Source organism: Dreissena polymorpha, chromosome 7 (genome assembly GCF_020536995.1).
Source record: "Dreissena polymorpha isolate Duluth1 chromosome 7, UMN_Dpol_1.0, whole genome shotgun sequence".
NCBI classification, from domain to species: Eukaryota; Metazoa; Mollusca; class Bivalvia; order Myida; family Dreissenidae; genus Dreissena; species Dreissena polymorpha.
In genome coordinates, this window is record NC_068361.1 from 64,032,654 (window position 1) to 64,053,400 (window position 20,747).

The 20,747-nt window shown below is 35.2% G+C and overlaps 1 protein-coding gene across 1 annotated transcript in view; it reads left to right on the forward strand.

Moving 5' to 3' along the window:
- Positions 1 to 2,292: 2,292 nt before the first annotated feature.
- The window catches only part of LOC127837895 (neurogenic locus notch homolog protein 1-like), a 76,083-nt gene continuing 57,628 nt past the window's right edge, over positions 2,293 to 20,747 (forward strand). Inside the window, exons 1-19 of the mRNA XM_052365343.1 lie at positions 2,293 to 2,388; positions 2,963 to 3,010; positions 3,775 to 3,863; positions 4,339 to 4,410; positions 4,898 to 5,015; positions 5,746 to 5,877; positions 6,099 to 6,218; positions 6,637 to 6,690; positions 7,122 to 7,253; positions 8,968 to 9,087; positions 9,540 to 9,593; positions 10,004 to 10,135; positions 10,397 to 10,516; positions 10,961 to 11,020; positions 11,950 to 12,081; positions 12,593 to 12,649; positions 13,419 to 13,550; positions 14,071 to 14,121; positions 15,100 to 15,153. Coding sequence (XP_052221303.1) covers positions 2,965 to 3,010; positions 3,775 to 3,863; positions 4,339 to 4,410; positions 4,898 to 5,015; positions 5,746 to 5,877; positions 6,099 to 6,218; positions 6,637 to 6,690; positions 7,122 to 7,253; positions 8,968 to 9,087; positions 9,540 to 9,593; positions 10,004 to 10,135; positions 10,397 to 10,516; positions 10,961 to 11,020; positions 11,950 to 12,081; positions 12,593 to 12,649; positions 13,419 to 13,550; positions 14,071 to 14,121; positions 15,100 to 15,153 — 1,675 coding nt within the window. The 5' untranslated portion in view covers positions 2,293 to 2,388; positions 2,963 to 2,964. The remainder of the gene's footprint in view (positions 2,389 to 2,962; positions 3,011 to 3,774; positions 3,864 to 4,338; positions 4,411 to 4,897; positions 5,016 to 5,745; positions 5,878 to 6,098; positions 6,219 to 6,636; positions 6,691 to 7,121; positions 7,254 to 8,967; positions 9,088 to 9,539; positions 9,594 to 10,003; positions 10,136 to 10,396; positions 10,517 to 10,960; positions 11,021 to 11,949; positions 12,082 to 12,592; positions 12,650 to 13,418; positions 13,551 to 14,070; positions 14,122 to 15,099; positions 15,154 to 20,747) is intronic.

Consider the following 20,747-nt stretch of genomic DNA (forward strand, 5'->3'; position numbering starts at 1 on the left):
TAAAACAATCATGAAAACCTTTCTAAAAAAATATGAGAGACTCAATATTCATGTTAAAATTCTTAGTACATTAGACGAACATTACTATATTGGCAGAGCAGAACAGATGATGGAAGAGAGATAACCCTAAAATCCAATTACAATTTGCTAATTGAGGGCTACCTCCCTTCCCCTCGAATAACTTCGTTATCCAGATGAATGACAGACACTGGCAATGTTAGAGGCAGGTAAACAACCAAGGCCGACAGACCAGGCAGAGATGATAATCAATGCTTATCAACCCGTCCAAGCCAGCAGACAAGGGAGCCCACCCACCACTCACACAGCGGATGTCCACAAATGTTAACTAAGAATGAAAACATACATCATATTTAATATCCAATATATATATATATATTGAAATAGTTATATGTAGATAGACCTTAAATACACGGGGACTATCAATGCCAGCAAATTTGTCTTCTTGTGCAAATATATATTTGGCAAACAGTTAATCTAATTGTATGTATGAGTAGCAAAGATGTACAACATCCGTGGTATTTGGGTTACTATGTATTGTGTGTCTGTATTGACTCACAGAATGTGTTGTGTATGACTAATATAATATAAAAATCAGCAGATTATTTAAGGTCCATCTACCTTTAATACATTTAACCAAAATTTTCTAATATTTAAAATGCTGTTACATTAAAAAAACTTATATGAGACTAAAATTTACAATATCACAGATATAATTAATGTATCCATGTACAAAAGCTGTGTGTTTAAGCCATATTCTGTCAGCATACAGAAACTATGAGATTTGGCCTATATACGTAGTCCAAAAACACTTGACCTTGGCCAGAATATATGATATACAACAATGTTAAAACAAGCAACATTGGACATGGGTACAAGATGACAACAGGTTATATACTATGTTTCATACTTACATATAAAACTAGGAGCAATTGCTAATCATTATTAAAATGAGAAATAATGTGTCTATTAATCTATAAAACACTGGGAAAAACAATACTGGCACTATTGCGCATATTAAAAAATGGATTGAAATTATCAGGTCACTCTCAATCAGATTGGGAGTGATTCGATTAGCAAATACTACTCAGGAGTGATAAAATGTATTTTAGTACATTACAAAACAGTGGCACATTATTTACACATATAAAATTGTCTTCCTTGAAAAATTAAGAAACATGTTTTGGCAAAAATTCTTATCATATTTTCATTTGTAAATAGGAATTATAACGTGTCAGCATTGCACATATTTCTGAATGAGGGGTTGACATTTATGGCTTTATCAAAGAGAGCAGTTCTTAGGTCATTATACAAATTGCATTCAAGATGAACATGATTTTCATTTACAACTGTATCTATATTGACTTGACTACAAAATACACAAGTACGATTATTGACGGGTAAACCTTCACTCTTCCGGTTTCAAGCCGGAGTAGAGCTAGTCCACATCTGCACTTACAGAGAGCTGATCTATGACTTTTTGGTAAGATCAACATACAGTATTTTTCAATATCATAACAGTTCTTAAATTTACAGTAAGTCATTAATTTATTTCCACCTTTGCCAGAATTACCGCGAGGAGAGTTGATACTATCAAACCAATCATGTTTAAATTGTGTATACATTTCTTGTTCAATACATTTAACAAATATGTGCTTTGATATAGGTCTTGCAATATCTGAGAATTGAAGCAGATATATTTTTCAAGATGTTTACGAACACAATAAAACCAATTTTTACTTCTAGTAGACAATGTGTTGGCCCAGAGTGCTATTCTTTCTTTAGACGACTAGTGTTTGTAGTAATATTGTCCTTTGATATTGCGGTTTATGGTGTAATTGATATACCCACGAAGAGCTAACCGGGAAACACTATAGTATAATGAACCTTAAACACCAGATTTGCAATGTATCATTGTCAAGCAATCGCCCGATTGCTCCGATTTAAGTAGACGTCTGACAACATGTAATAAACCAAGTACAATACCATCAAGGACAACCGGAAAATCTATTTATTCAAATAGATTACACTGTACCTATTAACAATAACATAAACAATAACGGGTTACACACGATCAGATTAAATATGATGGTTGTTATGATGATATATTGCACAGCATAGAGCATGGCAAATATATTTTAGTACGTTTAACTAGAAGATGAAATTAATCATTACTCATCAGTATTAATTTAATTGCTATAAATATGTATTACCTCAAGTTGGACAATGCTATCGATAATGTTACTCCGAGGTTATTTGTACTTCACTCTCGTTTCTACGTAGACGATAAGATAAGCAGTGGCATACATAAGAATGTCTCTATTACATGGAATGTGCACTGGAGTCGACTATCGGCACGTTGCTTTAGCGGTATGTACAATCTATCACCCATTCTCTTATTTTAAGCCTTTCTGTTATTTTAAACTCACGTAAATGCCAGAGCTGGTGTTAGTGTCAAGCGAAATATTTTTTATTAAACGAATTCAATAATTTGAGTGTTTTTTTTACAAACGATTTATAATTTCTGAAATACGATTTTATTTTCAACGTTAATCGTTAAGAAACTATTTAATATCATAAAATTGCTATCGCGTATGCATTCGTATTTAATGATGGGAGTTAATTTCCGGTGGTCTAATGTAAAGGTTACCAATTGTTTTCTGAAAAGCAAAGATCATTTCAAGATGTCATCATTAAATTGACCGTTTGAATTGTCTGGTTGTAGCGTCATTATCTCATGTTAAACAAGTGTTTCTGGTCAAAGACAATCAAAGAAAGATTGTGCAAATATGCGGAAAACATCTTTTAGTAAGGTTACTAATTGTTAAAGAAATATCTAACGATGATCGATAAAGAAGGAGATAAAATAACATTAATATACAAATGTTTTAATCGAATAAACCTTAATATAATGTATCTCATCAGACGTGATTTTCCATTTCAGAAATGAACCTTGTTCTCGTTGGTTGGTTATTTCTTTGCCTTGAGTCAGGTAATAAACAAGTTACAGAAACATTGTTTTTTGCTCTTTTCTGCGTTTCCGTGGTTGTTCATCTATTGCTTTATTATTCAATTATTAATTTGTGCAAATATCTTACTTAACAATGATGTTTAAGCCTTTTAATTGTCAACTCAATACTGAAGAGACACAATGTTGACACCGGTCCCGATATGATTTTTAACCATAAAGCACAGTTCGATTTCACTTTAATTTTATAATAATGTTAAATTGTACTGAGCATACATTGAAATCAATTTTCAGCGGGCGCGCATACTTCCGGTTGGATTACATTTGTTTTAGTCAGTTAGTACAACAGAAACTCTGACAACATACTTACTAGACATATTGACATGACAAGGACGTCATCATTCAATTCACGCCAGTCAGTACCGGTATTTAATGAGAAATGAAAAGGATCGAGGATATCGCAGTTGATCGCATTTTAGGAAAGCAATATAGTGAATACTGTCATTATGCAGCTGATGTAGCACATGCGCTAATAGTTAAAACAAATAAATATTGAACATGTATTAGCGTTTAAGTAATGTATTTGTATTTGTTGTTCTTAATCCACAAGTTTCATCGTTCACATTTCATTTACGTACCTTTATTGCAATAAGATATCAATTGTGTCTTACTTCCATAAGCTCTTGTTAAAAGACCAATCTCTGCAACAATGTATTTTCATGCTTGGTTCTCATTAACTTTTATAGAACTTTTATAGAACTCATACGAGCAAAATATTAATTATTTAGCTACAACGACTGCCACACAATGCTTAAGTTGTGCACCAATGCCGTCCACTATCCAATGTGTTACCACCCAAATCTGTCAAAATGGTCAAGTATGTATTGTTCAGCATATACTGATACTAAAACAGTCATTTGTAAAGTTTTTAAGTGTTTTTATTTTCCCGAAGGAGGGCATATAGTGATCGGACTGTCCGTCTGTCCGTCCATCTATCCGTCACACTTTGCGTTTAGGTTTCGAAAAATGCTCATAACTTCTATGTCGCTTCAGATAGTAATTTCATATTTGGCATGCATGTGTATATGAACAAGGCCTTTCCATATGCACACAAATTTTGACCCCTGCGACCTTGACCTTGAACTTAGGGTCTGCGTTAAGGTTTCGAAATCTGCGTTTAAGTTTCGAAAAAACTCATAACTTCTATCAAGCGTTTATAGTGGGCATACGTCATCCTATGGTGACAGCTCTTGTTGTTTTTCAGATTTGGCATTTTGTTACAGTACCGTGATGTCATGCTTAACGCCAAACAAAATCTGTTGGAATTAATGAAAACTCGCTTTGGCTTTCAGGAATGCTATGCTAAGTACGTGTTGAAACCTGATGGTACCGTAATCTACGAATTCGGTTGCCACTATAGGCAGGTATGGGTAACTCTTGATTTCCACTACCGATTAAACCTGTAGTTTTTTCTTTGTTTATATTTAAATAATGTCTGGAATAGACATACACACGCCTTGAATGAACAATGCATTGACCTATTGAAAACGGTCTACTTTATGGACTGAATCCGTTCAAGACTTAATTGCGGAACTATGAAACAAATTATCATTAAGTAGGCATTATTGTATTTTAATTCTTGATTTTTCAAGTAAGTTACGTATTGCCCCGAATGGATGTTATATATCAAATCAAAGTCCTTGTAATAAATTTAAATGTTTTGTATTTACCATTCTAAACTGTGACCACATGTTTTATTATTATTTTATGATTAATGTCATATTATGTTATTAATTGCCCTGTATTGTAAAAGCAAACGAGCATTAACCTTATTTAAAAAAAACTGGCGCACAAGAATTTCCCCTTTATGATATGTTTGGAGTCTGGTTATTAATCTTTCCTTTATTACAGACATGCCCTGACCAGTTAAATACCCATGCCTTTATTGGCAGGCGAGCGACAGGCGATATCGAATTGTGCTACAAATGTTGTCATGGAGATATGTGTAATCACGGCACTCCTTGTACAGGCATGAGTCAATCGAAATCTAAATATTTTCTAAGCAGTATACCGTCCAACGGAAGTAAAAACAGAAACAACAAACCTTCTTTACTTGTAAAAAGATGTAGATATATTGATTTAACACACATCTTGCCATTAAGTAGAAGACGTTTACAGTGTATTTGCATAAGCATGTGGTTGTTTTTTTTGGCGCTTATTTGCGTCACTACTATTTTAACGACAATACATGATTTCCTGTAAATGTTTTTTAAACACCCAGGTTCGTATCCAGTAGGAATAAACGTAAATTGACAAAAATATGTCCATCTTTCTGATAAATTACGCCTTAATTGCCAATTTGTAAAATAAAACTAAATTTGAAAAGGCATATTAAGGCGTATTAAATCAGGAAAGTTGTTTTGAACGTCAATATACAATAGTTTTATTAATTAACATAAAGAAAATGCAGTCAATTTGTAGAAACAATATTTTAAAATAAGCCTATTAAGGCGGAATAAATTAGAAAATAAAATGTTCTTCGTCGATTTGCCTTAATCCCTACTGTCCACGAAACTTTTTGTAGTTAATTTGTGTTATCGTTTATTTTTGGCGTTGAATTGTTCATTGTGTTGAGTGTTTGCGCGCATTGTTTTTAAGTTCATATTATTAAAAGAATATTCGAAATTCTGACAAAGGGAAATAAGGTTAATATGTGTTTTTTTCAATAAAGAATGTTGCTATATTCTTGTCTTCTTCAGCAACCACAACTTCTGCAAACCCGTGTTCCCCAAGCCCCTGTGTGCGTGGATCATGTTATAAAGGCAGCGGAAACAATCCCACATTCTTCTGCATGTGTCCGAGTGGCTTCAGTGGAATGTACTGTGAAACAGGTTAGCTATCTAAAAACATCAATTTTCATGAAAAAGTATATAGGGGGTGATTTATAACATAATCGTATTCAACAATATAAAGCAAATATCTGTTTTATATATTTGTATCGTTCCAAAATTAAAATCATCCAGACTTTTGAATTCACCAAACGGTTTCTAAGTAACAATAATCGAAACGTATTTCCAAGTCTCAAAACATATTTAATTGATACTACAATTAGAAATCAACCCTTGTTCCCCGAGTCCCTGTGTGCGTGGATCCTGCTTCATTGGAAGCGGAAATAATCCCACATTTTTCTGTTTGTGTCCGAGCGACTTCACCGGGCTGCATTGTGAAACTGGTGAGTCTAACAAAAACATACACAAGCGGTATTTGTTATTATAAAATGGTTATATATTTACTGGAAGTTTAAACTACTAGTATTCGATGCGATGAAATAACAGACGTTTTGTTATTAATTGAAAAGCAAATAAAAGGCTACGCATGTGTTTTCGTTCTCAAATTAAAAGTATTGAGAATGTATATATACGTGTTAAACATATTCGTAGAAAACAATCATTCGTCATTCCTTAAAATAGCGGACAAGCAATAACAATGCTCGAAATACAAACGATTTTAAATTGCTATACCATTGTGAAAACAATTTACAACGTATTTTGACTTTGGTAAGCTTATTGCATTTGTGTTTATAAAAACCAAAGTCGATTTAAATTGTGCGTGTTTAAATGCAACTCGATACCCGAAACTTATTATTTCAGTAATTTCTACAACTTCTGCAAAGACAACAACGATTCAAACAACAACATTGACAGGTATGTATCAAGTTCTTGTTTGTTGTTGACTTATTTGTCACATAGCAAATGCCAAATTTCCCGCAGGACAACGTAACGTTACCTGTTAATATATTCTAGGCGAAATATTTACAAATTAGCTCAAAACACATTAAATACCATCCTCAATTGTCCGACCAAGATTATTATTCGGATTTTGTCTGCTTTTTTCGAGCCTGTCTATTTCGTCCATACTGAATATGTATTTGTCTTAGAAATAAAAAATTGCTATGAAAATTTATTGTAGTTATTTCTAATCTATTCCGTAGAAATGATTGTGCTGTCAAAATGTATAAGTACGTTATATAAAAACAAATATACTTAACAACTAAACTAGTTATTAATCAGGATGGATGTTAAACACACCATGGGCATGCATAATGAGTTATCTTATGGGCAATATTTGGTTTCAGTTCCGACAACTTCTGCAAACCCGTGTTTCCAAAGCCCTTGTGTACGTGGATCATGTTATAAAGGCAGCGGAAACAATCCCACATTCTTCTGCACGTGTCCGAGTGGCTTCACTGGAATGTACTGTGAAACAGGTTAGCTATCTAAAACATCCATTTTAATGAAAAAAATATATAAGCTGGTTGGTAATAAACATTATATTATACAACAATATAAAACAACGGATTACTAGTATTATATCTCAAAATCAAATAAATGTTTGATATATTTGTATCGTCCCAAATTTTAAAGAACATACCTCCTGACTCTTGAATTCATCGAACGGTATCTAAGTAGCAGTTACAATAATCGAAACGTATCTTAAAGTCTCAAAACATATTTAATTGATACTACCATTAGAAATCAACCCGTGTTTTCCGAGTCCCTGCGTGCGTGGGTCCTGCTTCATTGGCAGTGAAAAAAATCGCACATTTTTCTGTTTGTGTCCGAGCGACTTCACCGGACTGCATTGTGAAACGAGTGAGTGCCACAAAAACATACACATGGGATATGGGCTTTTATAAAAATTGAATGGTTGCATGTTAAAAGTTAAAACTATCCGATACGATGAAACAACATACATTTTGTAATTTACTGAAAATCAAATGAAAGGCTAAGCACATGTTTTCGTTCTCAAATCCAAATCGTTGATAATCTGACTATATATATTATATCGACATAGTTGCAGCTACAAATATATGTACATGTTAAACATATTTGTAGAAAACATTCATAAGACATTTCATAGAATAGCTGAGAAGCAATAACAATTCTCGAAATACAACAGTTTTGTAATTGTTATACCACTATGAAAACAATTTACACTGTATTTTGACGTTAGTAAGGATATTGCATTTGTGTTAAAAAAAAAACAAAGCCGATCTAAATTGCGCGTGTTTTAATCCAATGCGATACCTGGAATGTATTGTTTCAGTCATTGCTACAACTTCTGCAAAGACAACAACGATTCAAACAACAACACAGATAGGTATGTATCAAGGTCTTGTTTGTTGTTGACTTAATTGTCAGATATGGAAAAAGCTCAATTTCCAGAAGGGCTACGGAAAGTTGTATGTAAATATATGCTATCGAAATATTTACAAATTAGCTGAAAGAACATTAAATATCCTTCTCAATTGTCCGACCAAAGTTGCTATTTGGATTGTGTCTGCTTTTTTCGAGCTTGTTGATTTAGTCCACACTACATACATACTGGTCTTATTAATAAAAAATGCTATGAATATTTATAGTAGTTATTTCTAACAATGAACGTACATATTATTGTGCTGTCAAAATGTATCAATACGTAATATAAAAACCAATATAATTAAACCAAAACACGTTATTAATCAGTATGGATCTTAAACACGCTATGGGCATGCTTAATGAATTATCTTATGGGCAGTATTTGGTTTCAGTTCCGACAACTTCTGCAACCCGTGTTCCCCAAGCCCCTGTGTGCGTGGATCGTGTTTTATAGGCAGCGAAAACAATCCCACATTCTTCTGCATGTGTCCGAGTGGCTTTACTGGAATGTACTGTGGAACAGGTGAGCTATCTTAAAATATAAATTTTCATCAAAAAAGTATATAAGCTGCTTTGTTATTAACATAATCGTATACAACAAAGCAACGGATGTGTAGTATATAATCTGGAAAGCAAATTCATGTTATATATTTGTATCTTCTCAAATTAAAAACACGCTGACATCTTGAGTCTTTAATTAATCGAACGGTTTCTTAGTGGCAGTTAAAATAATCGAAGCGTATCTCATAATCTTAAAACATATTAAATTGATACTACCATTAGAAATCAACCCTTGTGTCCCGAGTCCCTGCGTGCGTGGATCCTGCTCTATTGGCAGCGAAAACAATTCAACATTTTTCTGTCTGTGTCCGAGCGACTACACCGGACATGATTGTGAAACTGGTGAGTTATACAAAAACATACACATGGGATTTGTGATTTTATAAAATCGTCTAATAGTACATGGAAGTTTCAATAGGCCTATCTGATTCGATGAAAAAGTGGTCGTGCCTTTATTCACTGAAAAGCAAATGAATAAACATATGTTTTACGTTCTCAAATTAAACGCGTTTAAAATCTTACTTAAAATCCATCGAAATAGTTGCAGCTTCAAATGTATGTTAATGTGTAACATATTCGCAAAAAATCATTCATTAGACATTCATTCGAATATCGAAGAAGCCATAACAATGTTCGAAATACAACAGGTTTTGTAATTGTTATACTATAATGAAATTAATTTACACTGTATTTTGACGTTAGCCAGCTTATTGCGTATGTTTATACAAGAGCCAGTGTCGCTTTAAATTGCGCATAATTTAATGCAACGCGATACCCGGAACATATTTTTTCAGTCATTTCTACAACTTCTGCAAAGACAACGCCTATTCAATCAACATCATTTACAGGTATGTAATGAGTTCTTGTTTGTTGTTGACTAATTTGTCACATAGCAACTCCTCAATTTCCCGCAGGGCAATGGAACGTTGTTTTATATAGGCGAAATATTTACAAAATTAGTTCAAAGAACATTAAATATCATTCTCAATTATTCGACCAATATTATTATTTGTATTGCGTATGCCTGTTTCGTTGTTGTTAAGGACATACTAAATATATGATTGGCTTATTAATTTAAAAAAATGTTATGAATACTTATCATAGTGATTTCTTAACATGTATGTAGAAATATTTTGCAGTCAAAATGTATTAATACGTTATATGAAATATAAGTAAAGAAAAATAGTCATTAATCAGTATGTTAAACACACTATGGGAATGCATAATAAATTATCTTATGGGCATTAATTGGTTTCAGTTCCGACAACTTCTGCAAACCCGTGTTTCCCAAGCCCTTGTGTGCGTGGATCATGTTATAAAGGCAGCGGAAACAATCCCACTTTCTTCTGCACGTGTCCGAGTGGCTTCACTGGAGTGTACTGTGAAACAGGTTAGCAATTTAAAACATCCATTTAATGAAAAAAGTGTATAAGGTGGATGGCTATTAACATTATCGTATCCAACAATATAAAGCAACGGATTCCTAGTATTATCTGAAAAGCAACTACATGTTGTTAAATATTTGTATCGTCCTAAATTTATTTTTTTACAGAAATATTGAATCTTTAATTTATCGAACGGTTACTAAGTAGCAGCAACATCATAACGTTTATCATAAAATCAAAAGATATTTATTTGATACTACCATTAGAAATCAACCCGTGTTCCCCGAGTCCATGCGTGCGTGGGTCCTGCTTCATTGGCAGCGAAAACAATCCCACATTTTTCTGTCTGTGTCCGAGCGACTTCACTGGACTGCATTGTGAAACGGGTGAGTGATACAAAACATACAAATGCGATAGTTGTTTTTTTTTTATAAAATTGTCCTTTAGTACAAAGAAGTTTTAGTATTCGATACGTTGAAAAAAACAACACGTGTTTTAATTAACTGACAAGCAAATATAATGTTAAGCACATGTTTACGTTCTCAAATCAAACGCGTTAAAAATATGACTATTTAATCCATCGACACAGTTGTAGCTTCAAATGTATGTAAACATATTCGTAAAAACAAATTCATAAAATATGCCCCTAAATACCGGAGAAGCAATAACAACGCTCGAAACACTACAGGTTTGTGACTTTTTACCATTGTGAAAACAATTAACAATGTATTTTGACGTTAGCCAGTTTATTGTGTATGCGTTTAAATAATAGCCAAATGTCCATTTAAAGTTTGCTTGTTTTAACGCAACGCGTTACACGGAACTTATAGTTTCAGTCATCTCTACAACTTCTGCAAAGACAACGCCGATACAAACAACAACATTGACAGGCATGTATCAAGTTCTTGTTTGTTGTTGACTGGTAGATATTATAACATACCCAGAGATGAACGTAAATGTAAACTATGTAACGCAAACACTGTTGAATCGGAATATCACTTCTTTCTTACCTGCTTCATCTATAAAGATCTGCGAATAAAATACTATATTCAATCTTACTGGCCAAACTTATTCAAATTAAAAAATATTCTATCTTGCCAAAATACTACAGTTATTAACAATGTTGCCAGATTTATTACTGATGCAATGAAATTCCGTGATGAGAAATTAGAAGTATTTGCTGCTTCTTAATCAATATTGTATGGAACCGTTACTATGTTGTTTATTTGCTACTGGTTTCTTCTTACATAACTGTTAATATATTTACTTTTGTAAATTATGTTTGAACACTTAACATAGTTATTTATGTGTATAATTATGCATCTGTTTGTATTGTACTGATGCACTTCGACTATGATTTGTTAACTTGAATATGTGAATGGTCAAATGCATTTTGCTGATGTTCCAATAAAAAACTTGAACTAATTTGTCCCATAGAAAATGTTCACTTTCCAGAAGGGCAACGGAAAGTTGTCTGTTAATATATGCTAGGCGAAATGTTTACAAATTAGCTTAAAACACATTAAATATTATTCTCAATTGTCCGACCAAGATTATTATTTGGACTGTGTCTGCTTTTTTTAGCCTGTTGATTTAGTCCATACTGAACATATAATTGTCTTATTAATAAAAAAAGCTATGAATATTTATTGTAGTTATTTATAATTATGTCCGTAGAAATTATTGTGCCGTCAAAATGTATGAGTGCAAAATATAAAAACTAATATTAGTTAAACAAAACAAGTTTTTAATCAGGAGTATGTTAAACACACTATGGGCATGCATAATGATTTATCTTAGGTGCCATTATTGGTTTCAGTTCAGACAACTTCTGCAAACCCGTGTTTCCCAAGCCCCTGTGTCCGTGGATCATGTTATAAAGGCAGCGGAAACAATCCCACATTGTTCTGTCTGTGTCCGAGCGACTTTACCGGGCGGCATTGTGAAATGTGTAAGTCAATCGTACAAATAAGATATCTGTGAAACAAATAGTCTAAAAGTCTATGGACAAATAACATTATTAGACTAGATAACACGATATCTGAAAAACAAATGCATTATTATATTGAGTAATATATATGTATATATATATATATATATATATATATATATATATATATATATATATATATATATATATATATATATATAAGTATAAAATCGAAAGCGTTTAGAATCGTACTATACCATTCATAGAGATATTTTACACGGCCTGTTTAATTTTATGTTAAGCATGTTCGTACGAACCAATACTAAAAAAAAACAAATAATAGTTAACAAAAATGACAATGATGAAATCCGACAGGTATTTTAATTCAATCCCAATTTGGAAACAATTCGTTCCATTTTAAATCTTTATTTTTATTTCCGCTAGATTAGTGCATATGCATTAATCAAAACCGATATCGCTTGCAATTCCACGTGTTAAAATACGGCGCGCTACCCGAAACTTATTGTTTCAGTCATTTCGACAACTACTGCAACGACAAGTCCGATTCAAACAACAACAACAACTATAGGTCAGTTCAATATTTTTATGTTTTTGTTAACTTACGCACGACATGGATTAGCAAAATGTTAAGGAGGGCAATGGACTTTGTTCTAAAATACATGTTGAACGAATAAATTCTACGTTAAACAATGCAAGAGAAATGTCGTTCATAATCCTCAAGCAACTTTGTACTGTGTAGAGTTCAATCTTCCCGCCATACTTTGGTGATAGAAATAATGTAGTCTGGGGTTCGTATGAACGGAATTAATTGCACTTTCTTCTTAATCTCCACGCAGAGTTGTCGTTCCTTGCTCTAACATACAAAACAAGAAAGTCCTACCAAATTTGGTAGGATTTTGGTAGGATTTTATTTTATAGGTTTAAGAATTATTTTATGAAAAGTACTATCATTTACTTTTAGATTTTGAAAATAGTGTATAAGTTCAGGTTTATTACAAAAATTAATTTCCGAATTTTAAAAAGCAAAAATAACAACGGTAACAATATTGTGCCATTTGGCTAGGCTAACATCACGTGGTTGGTTATGAAGGCAGGGATGTGATCCAGCTATGCTGGTTCCCGTCAAAAATCTGCGCGAAGGCTGCTTTCGTCTTTAAATGAGTATTTAGCGCTTGTATTGATGGCAAATAACAGTGTAACACGTTAATATACAAGGCGCGTATCAGAAGCTATATTGCAAACAAACCAAGTTCGACCAAGTCTTTAATAATACAATCATTTAAACGAACTTAAAGAATGTAACAAAGAATGATTCAATAGGCAATACATTTTTTAAGCAACCCCGACCCCTGTCAACCCGTGTTCCCCGAGTCCCTGTGTGCGTGGATCCTGTTATATTGGCAGCGGAAACAATCCCACATTCTTGTGCATGTGTCCGAGTGGCTTCACTGGAATGTACTGTGAAACAAGTATGTTACCACTCGTTATTGATTAATCTTAATATCAAATACATAATTATGTTGGAAAGAATTCTTATTTATGGTAGAAATTGCAAAAGCCGCGTGTTTCAAACAATTGTACACGATATTTGCGTTATCTATTCTTATCATGTCAACACCGAAATACCAAAAGATTATCAATAGCGACATAATGGTTGGACTATCGATATAATAACTGTTTAATGTCTTGTTTTCACTGTAAATGACATGAGTTTACCGAATATGTCATAACAAACCCGTCAAAGTAATGACTTAGATTGTCATCTTAGCATAATAACTGTGTCAGTCATAAATCTAACATAAGCTGTTTAGTCAGAATAAGTATATCTTGATGTTATCTATGTATGCATAACATATCTAACAGCACACCAACATATAAGTTTTCACTTTCTGCTCCATATAAATCATCAACATCTTACGCTGTATATACCTACCAGGAATCAGAATTGATTGCTTTTTAACCGCGACGCGTCTGTGATTAATGTTTTAGTTATCACTACAACTTTGTCCACGACAACGCATACAACACCTACAACAACGCGTACGTACATGTTTATATAAATGATTGCGTTCTTGCCTTTCATCACTTATAATACTTCCAAAATCATCACAGAGACAAATATATGAGCTATGTTTCGTGAAAAGGAGGTCTAATGAATGTGCGTAACGTGTCGTCCCAGATTAGCCACAGGCTAATATGGGACGACACTTTCTCCTATACTGGATTTTTGCTAAGAGACTTTCTTTTAACAGAAAATATAATAAAAGCGGAAATTGTCGTCCCTGATGAGTCTGTGCGGACTGCAGAGGCTAATTTGGGACGACAATTTACGCACATGCATTTAACCCCTTTTTTCACGGAGCACATATTTATGTTCAACAAATGACCAACCGTTAGCGTTATTCTTCATTCGACCATTTATTGTATAAGGTGCATTCAGCTCCTCTTGTCTTAAACATTAGGAGTAAAAAAAATCATGTGCACTTTGCAAATAACATCAATAAACTATAATCTCATAATTAATATAATACCGTGCATAATACTATTATGATATGTATCACACGATTGTACAAGAAGACAAACGTTGTGCCATTGTATACATTTTTGTATAAACTACATTTGGTATCAATATCAAAACACTTGAACACACTACAATCATAATAACCAGATTGACAAATGGAAACTGATCTTTCATATACTAAACATCGCATATTTGTTGTAGTTACAACTTATTCAAATCCTTGATGACCTGGCACATGTTTGCAGGGAACTTGTTAGTTGGGGAACGGAAATAGTCCGTCAATATTTGCTTGACATGCTTTCAGTGTCTATCATATTAACGTGGGCGATGTAATGACAACGATGTATAGTCACACTCATAACTAATACTTTTGAAATTATTATAAGCAATTTCTTTTGAATATAATCAGAGCCGACATTCTTGTGTGAATTTATGTTTTGCTGTTGATTTCTTCTATGATTGGAGGTCGTATAAATGTTGAAAAATATGTGTTTCAGTTGTAACGACAACAGCGTCAACTATGAGAACTACGTCGCCACCAACGTCAGACGGTAATAATCCAGGTCTAGTTACCGGTATTACTTATTTACATCTCATCTAATTCACAATTCATTCAACAAAGCGTTATGACCATGAAAGAATTGAGACAAACTTCAATTTATAATAATGACACTTCCCTAATGCTCTTTTTACCACCGACGGGGCAAAGTGTATACATGTATACAACTAGAAATGACGCGGTAGAGGCCGACGCGTATCCCCACGCCGCATGTTTGACCCAGGGGCGCCCCAGGGTTGGTAAAGGGGCCATGAGTAGTTGAGATTGACCGTATTGTCATACGAGATGTTCAGTATCAATTTGAAGTAAATGGGTGTAGAAATGAAGAAGTTAATGTAAAATAACGTAAAAAAATGAGTGAAAATTTCTGACACAGCCCCACCCCAAGCCCCATAACTTTTGACCCAAGGGTCAGATCAAAATTTCAAATAGTGCAATGTGGCACAAACAGTATGCTCAGAGCTACCATGTGTGTAAGTATCAAGGTTCCAGTGCTAATAGTGTAGGAGGAGATAGGGGCCTGGACGAACTGACAGACGGCGGAGATAACCACAAAATAGATTTCAAAATCTAAACGCGGACCCTAAGTTCAAGGTTAAGGTCACAGTGGTAAAAAAATTCATTCGCATGGAAAGGTCTTGTCCAGATTCACATGCATACCAAGTATGAATGCAATATCTGTAGGGACACAGCAGGTATGAGCCTTTTTCGAGTCGCGGCCAAAGATTTTGAAACCTTAACGCTGTCCTCAAGTTCAAGGTCAAGATCAAAGGGTCCAAAATTGTATGCGAATGGAAAGGTGTTGTCCAGATACACATGCAAACCAAATATGAAAGCAATATCTGAAGGGACACAGTAGTTATGAGCCTTTTTCGAATCGTGGTCGCAGATTTCGAAACCTGAAAACTGACCCCAAGTTCAAGGTCAAGGTCACAGGGGTAAAAAATTGTATGCGCATGGATAGGTCTTGTCCAGATACACAGGCTAACCAAATTTGAAATCAATATCTGAAGGAACACAGTAGTAATGAGCCTTTTTCGAATCGCGGTCGCAGATATCAAAACCTGAAAACTGACCTTAAGTTCAAGGTCAAGGTCATAGGGATAAAAAATTGTGAGCGCATGGATAGGTGTTGTCTAGATACACATGCATACCAAATATGAAAGCAATATCTGATGGGACACATTAGTTATGAGCCCTTTTCGAATCGCGGTCGCAGATTTGGAAACTTTAAAACTGACTCCTAGTTCAAGGTCAAGGTTACAGAGGTAAAAAGTGTATTCACATGGATAGGTGTTGTCTAGATACACATGCATACCAAATATGAAAGCAATATCTGAAGGAACACAGTAGTTATGAGCCTTTTTTTGAATCGCGGTCGCAGATTTCAAAACCTGAAAATGGCCCCAATTTCAAGGTCACAGGGGTAAAAATGTTTATCTGCATGGAAAGGTCTTGTCCAGATACACATGCCTACCAACTATGAAAGCAATATCTGAAGGGACACAGTAGTAATGAGCCTTTTTCGAATCGTGGTCGCAGATTTCGAAACCTGAAAACTTACCCCAAGTTCAAGTTCAAGGTCATAGGGGTAAACAATTGTGTGCGCATGAATAGGTGATGTCTAGATACACATGCATACCAAATATGAAAGCAATATCTGAAGGGACACAGTTGTTATGAGCCTTTTTCGAATCGCGGTCGCAGGAAAATCTCTGACCCGGCCCCACCCCAACCCCATAACTTTTGACCCAGGGGTCAGATCGAAATTCAAAATAGTGCAGGGCCGCACATATGCTCATAGCTACCATGTTTGTAAGTTTTAAGGTTCTAGTGCTTACACTGTAGGATGAGATAGTGACCAAGACGGACGGACAGACGCCGGAGATAACCACAACATCCCCACGCTTTTAAAAAAGCGTGGGGATAATTATGAACTAAACACACGCACACATACCCAATTTCAAGGTTTTACAATACTATGGTGCAAGCTGTCGAACATCCGCAATCGTACATTTGAAAATCGCGATTCATGACAGTCCTGACAGTTCCAACATAATTATGTTATGGTTGCGTCCGATATCGATACAACTGTGCACGGTAAATATTTAGACAAAAACACACGGGAGAGCGTGGCCTCTATATTCTGCCCGCTGCCGACATCTCGCCAGATCTCAAATGTGTGTTCAAATAGCACTGTTGAATATAATATTTATGTATTTCTCTCTAGTGACAACTTATGTGTGTTCAATTAGCACAGTTGAAAATGATCTTTATGTATTTCTCTCTAATGACAACTTATATGTGTTCAATTAGCACTGTTGAATATGATATTTATGTATTTCTTTCTAGTGACAACTTATGTGTGTTCAATTAACACTGTTGAACATGATATTATGTATTTCTCTCTAGTGACAACTTATGTGTGTTCAATTAGCACTGTTGAACATGATATTATGTATTTCTCTCCAGTGACAACTTATGTGTGTTCAATTAGCACTGTTGAACATGATATTATGTATTTCTCTCTAGTGACAACTCATGTGTGTTCAATTAGCACTGTTGAACATGATATTTATGTATTTCTCTCTAGTGACAACTTATGTGTTTTCACTTTAGCACTGTTGAACATGATATTTATGTATTTCTCTCTAGTGACAACTGTTGAACATGATATTTATGTATTTCTCTCTAGTGACAACTTATGTGTGTTCAATTAGCACTGGTGAGCATGATATTTATGTATTTTTCTCTAGCGACCAACTATGTGTGTTCATGTAACACCTGTAAACATGGTCAATGTATCGTTTAAATGACCACATGTTTTATGTATCACTGGTACACCTTATATGTGTCCCTTCTAGAGGACCTCCCATATATGTACATGTAAAAACTGTTACTTATTGTCGATATCTCATTTTAGGGACCTCCTATGTTACATTATACTTTTGACACTGGTACATAGTATAGAGGTCTCGCTCTAGTGACCTTGTATATGTCTTGTCGTTTCGCGAAAGGCAATTGTATGCCCTCAAATATAATACGAACCATTGATCCTGTCGGACTGCCAATATTCATGTTACATGGTCTCTATTCAGTTTGTCGGATTGTCAATATTCATACTAAATGTTCTCTATTCAGTGTGCCGGATTGTCAATAATTATACTGCATGTTCTAAATTCCGACTGCCGGATTGTCAATATTCATACTGCATTTTCTCTATTCAGACTGACGGATTGTCAATATTCATATTGCATTGTCTCCATTCAGACTACCGAAAGGCCAATATTCATACTCTATGTTCTCTATTCAGACTGCCGGATTGTCAATATTCATATCGCATTGTCTCCATTCAGACTGCCGAAAGGCCAATATTCATACTTTATGTTCTCTATTCAGACTGCCGGGACAGATTAGATCACTGCTACAAGTACGACCTAAACGTCTGCACCAATACAACCTACCGGGCCTTCATGGCTGCAAATTGTCCGAAATACTGCGGCATATGCAAGCCAGGTAACATATGAGCTCCGTTCTTTGAAAACTGGGCTAAATGCATATGCGTTCAGTGTCGTTCCGTATTAGCATGTGAAGCCCGCACATAACATGATCTAACGAACAATGCCACTCATGCCCTTAACCCATTCAAGCATAGTGGACTCTCCCATCCTTCTAAATTGGATCAATTTATTTCCAACATTAGGGATGTCTAGTATATTTATTTATATATTTAGAATATTTCTTGCAGAAATTCCTTTAGCCCATACACCGTTCTTAGACAGTTCGACCGCGTTCTGAAGAAAATGCAGAACGGGATATGAACTTGCTTGAACGTGTAGTTTTGGTCAGAATATTATTGAATGACGTCCATACACAGTTCGCGCTACGTGCAGCTCATTCCTATCCCGTTCTATCCCGTTGCCAGTCCGTCTTTATCCAGTTCAAATCGGGTCAATTTTCCCATTGTCCCCGTTGGTATACCGTTTCCAGTCAGACCGAGCCCGTCCTCAGTCAGTTCGATCACATTCGTACGCAGTACTTCTTTATTCGTTGTGCAGTGGTAACTCGTTCACAGGCAGTTCTCACTCTGTCCTACTACGTTCTTAGTACATTTAGGACGTAGTTGCAGCCACGTTCTGTACGGCGATTATAAAACCGACTACGTTCCTGCAAGTTCTCATTTATGTTTCACGCTCAATAAGTTGAAAAAGGACTCTTGGTCAACCAATCGGAGCTCTTCCATGAGCTGATGCTAGTGACCTACGGCTTTTCTTCTCTCTGGTTTAAACAATTTCTCAATCAACAAGTTGTGTGTCGTCTCCGCCTTCTTTCACGGCCAAACAAAACATTATATTGCTGCTCCGCTTCAAACATAAATTGCACGAAGCCAACATTTAAAAAATCAACAGCTCCAAGAGTGTCCATGTTTCAACTTAATATCACACATGATGAATTTTGAGACAAGATTTATATGCACATTGTCTGAACGTATTGTATTAACGGTTTGTACGTTGTTACAACTGCATTGAACGAGTACAACCTACTTGAAACCTACTGCGAACTCCTTAAAACGAGTACAACGTACTAAGAACTTACTGAGAACTTATAGAACGTGTTGCAAACGTTGTAAGAACTTACCTTTTAGCTTCTATTTACACGAAACAAGATCGTACTTGAGTAGTGCGGACGGGGTCGGTCTGTCTGAGAACGGTTTGGACGAACTAGAAATGGACTTAATCGGTGTAGCATCGTACAGGTAATTTCGGTCCAATCGCACTACGTTCTGGCACGTTCCTAACCCGACCTTAGTACGACCTATCCGTTCTTAGTACGTCCATTCCGTTTCCAGTACGTTGTTACAACGTTTATTTGTAGAACGAGATGATCGGAAGAAAATTTTGATTTGGCTCAAAGTTCTGAAACACCTCTCCCGTTCAACCCCGTTCCAGGCCGTCTACAAAGTTCGAAGACAGTTCGTAACAAGTTGCTACTACGATCACTCCGTTCTCACACAGTTTGAGCCCGTTTAGTCAAAGTTTTCAGAACGTACTTCGAACGGAGTCGGTGTATCGGGGGTATTAAGCAGACAGCGCATACCCAGATGAGACGCCGCATCATGCGGCGTCTTTTCAGGGTCTATGCTGTTTGCCAAGGCCTTTTTTTCTAGACGCTCGGCATAAATGGTTAAACTTCAGTGCATTACAGTATATGCTGCTTTTTACCTGTCCGTCAGTCGGTCGGTTGGTTGGTCGGTCGGATAGTTATTTGGGCAATTGGAAATCTCGGTTTAGCGCAATATCTATTGAATGCTTTGATCCACGATCGTGCAAATTGGTATGATTATTAGTTATAAGACTGGTTTCTGTCGATGTATTGAAACGCCGTGGCCATGCAAGTAGGTATGATGTTTATGAAAAAAAAAGGTGAGAGTAAAGGCAAGGTCAAATTCAACCTCACATGGGGATTGTGGCATGAAATAATGAACATTAAGGTTCCGCACGATGTCAAGAGAACCGTTTTACCTACTGTCATACTAGGTGGTATGATGGCTATTTATAATGAAAGAAAGTTTCCTATCCATATTTA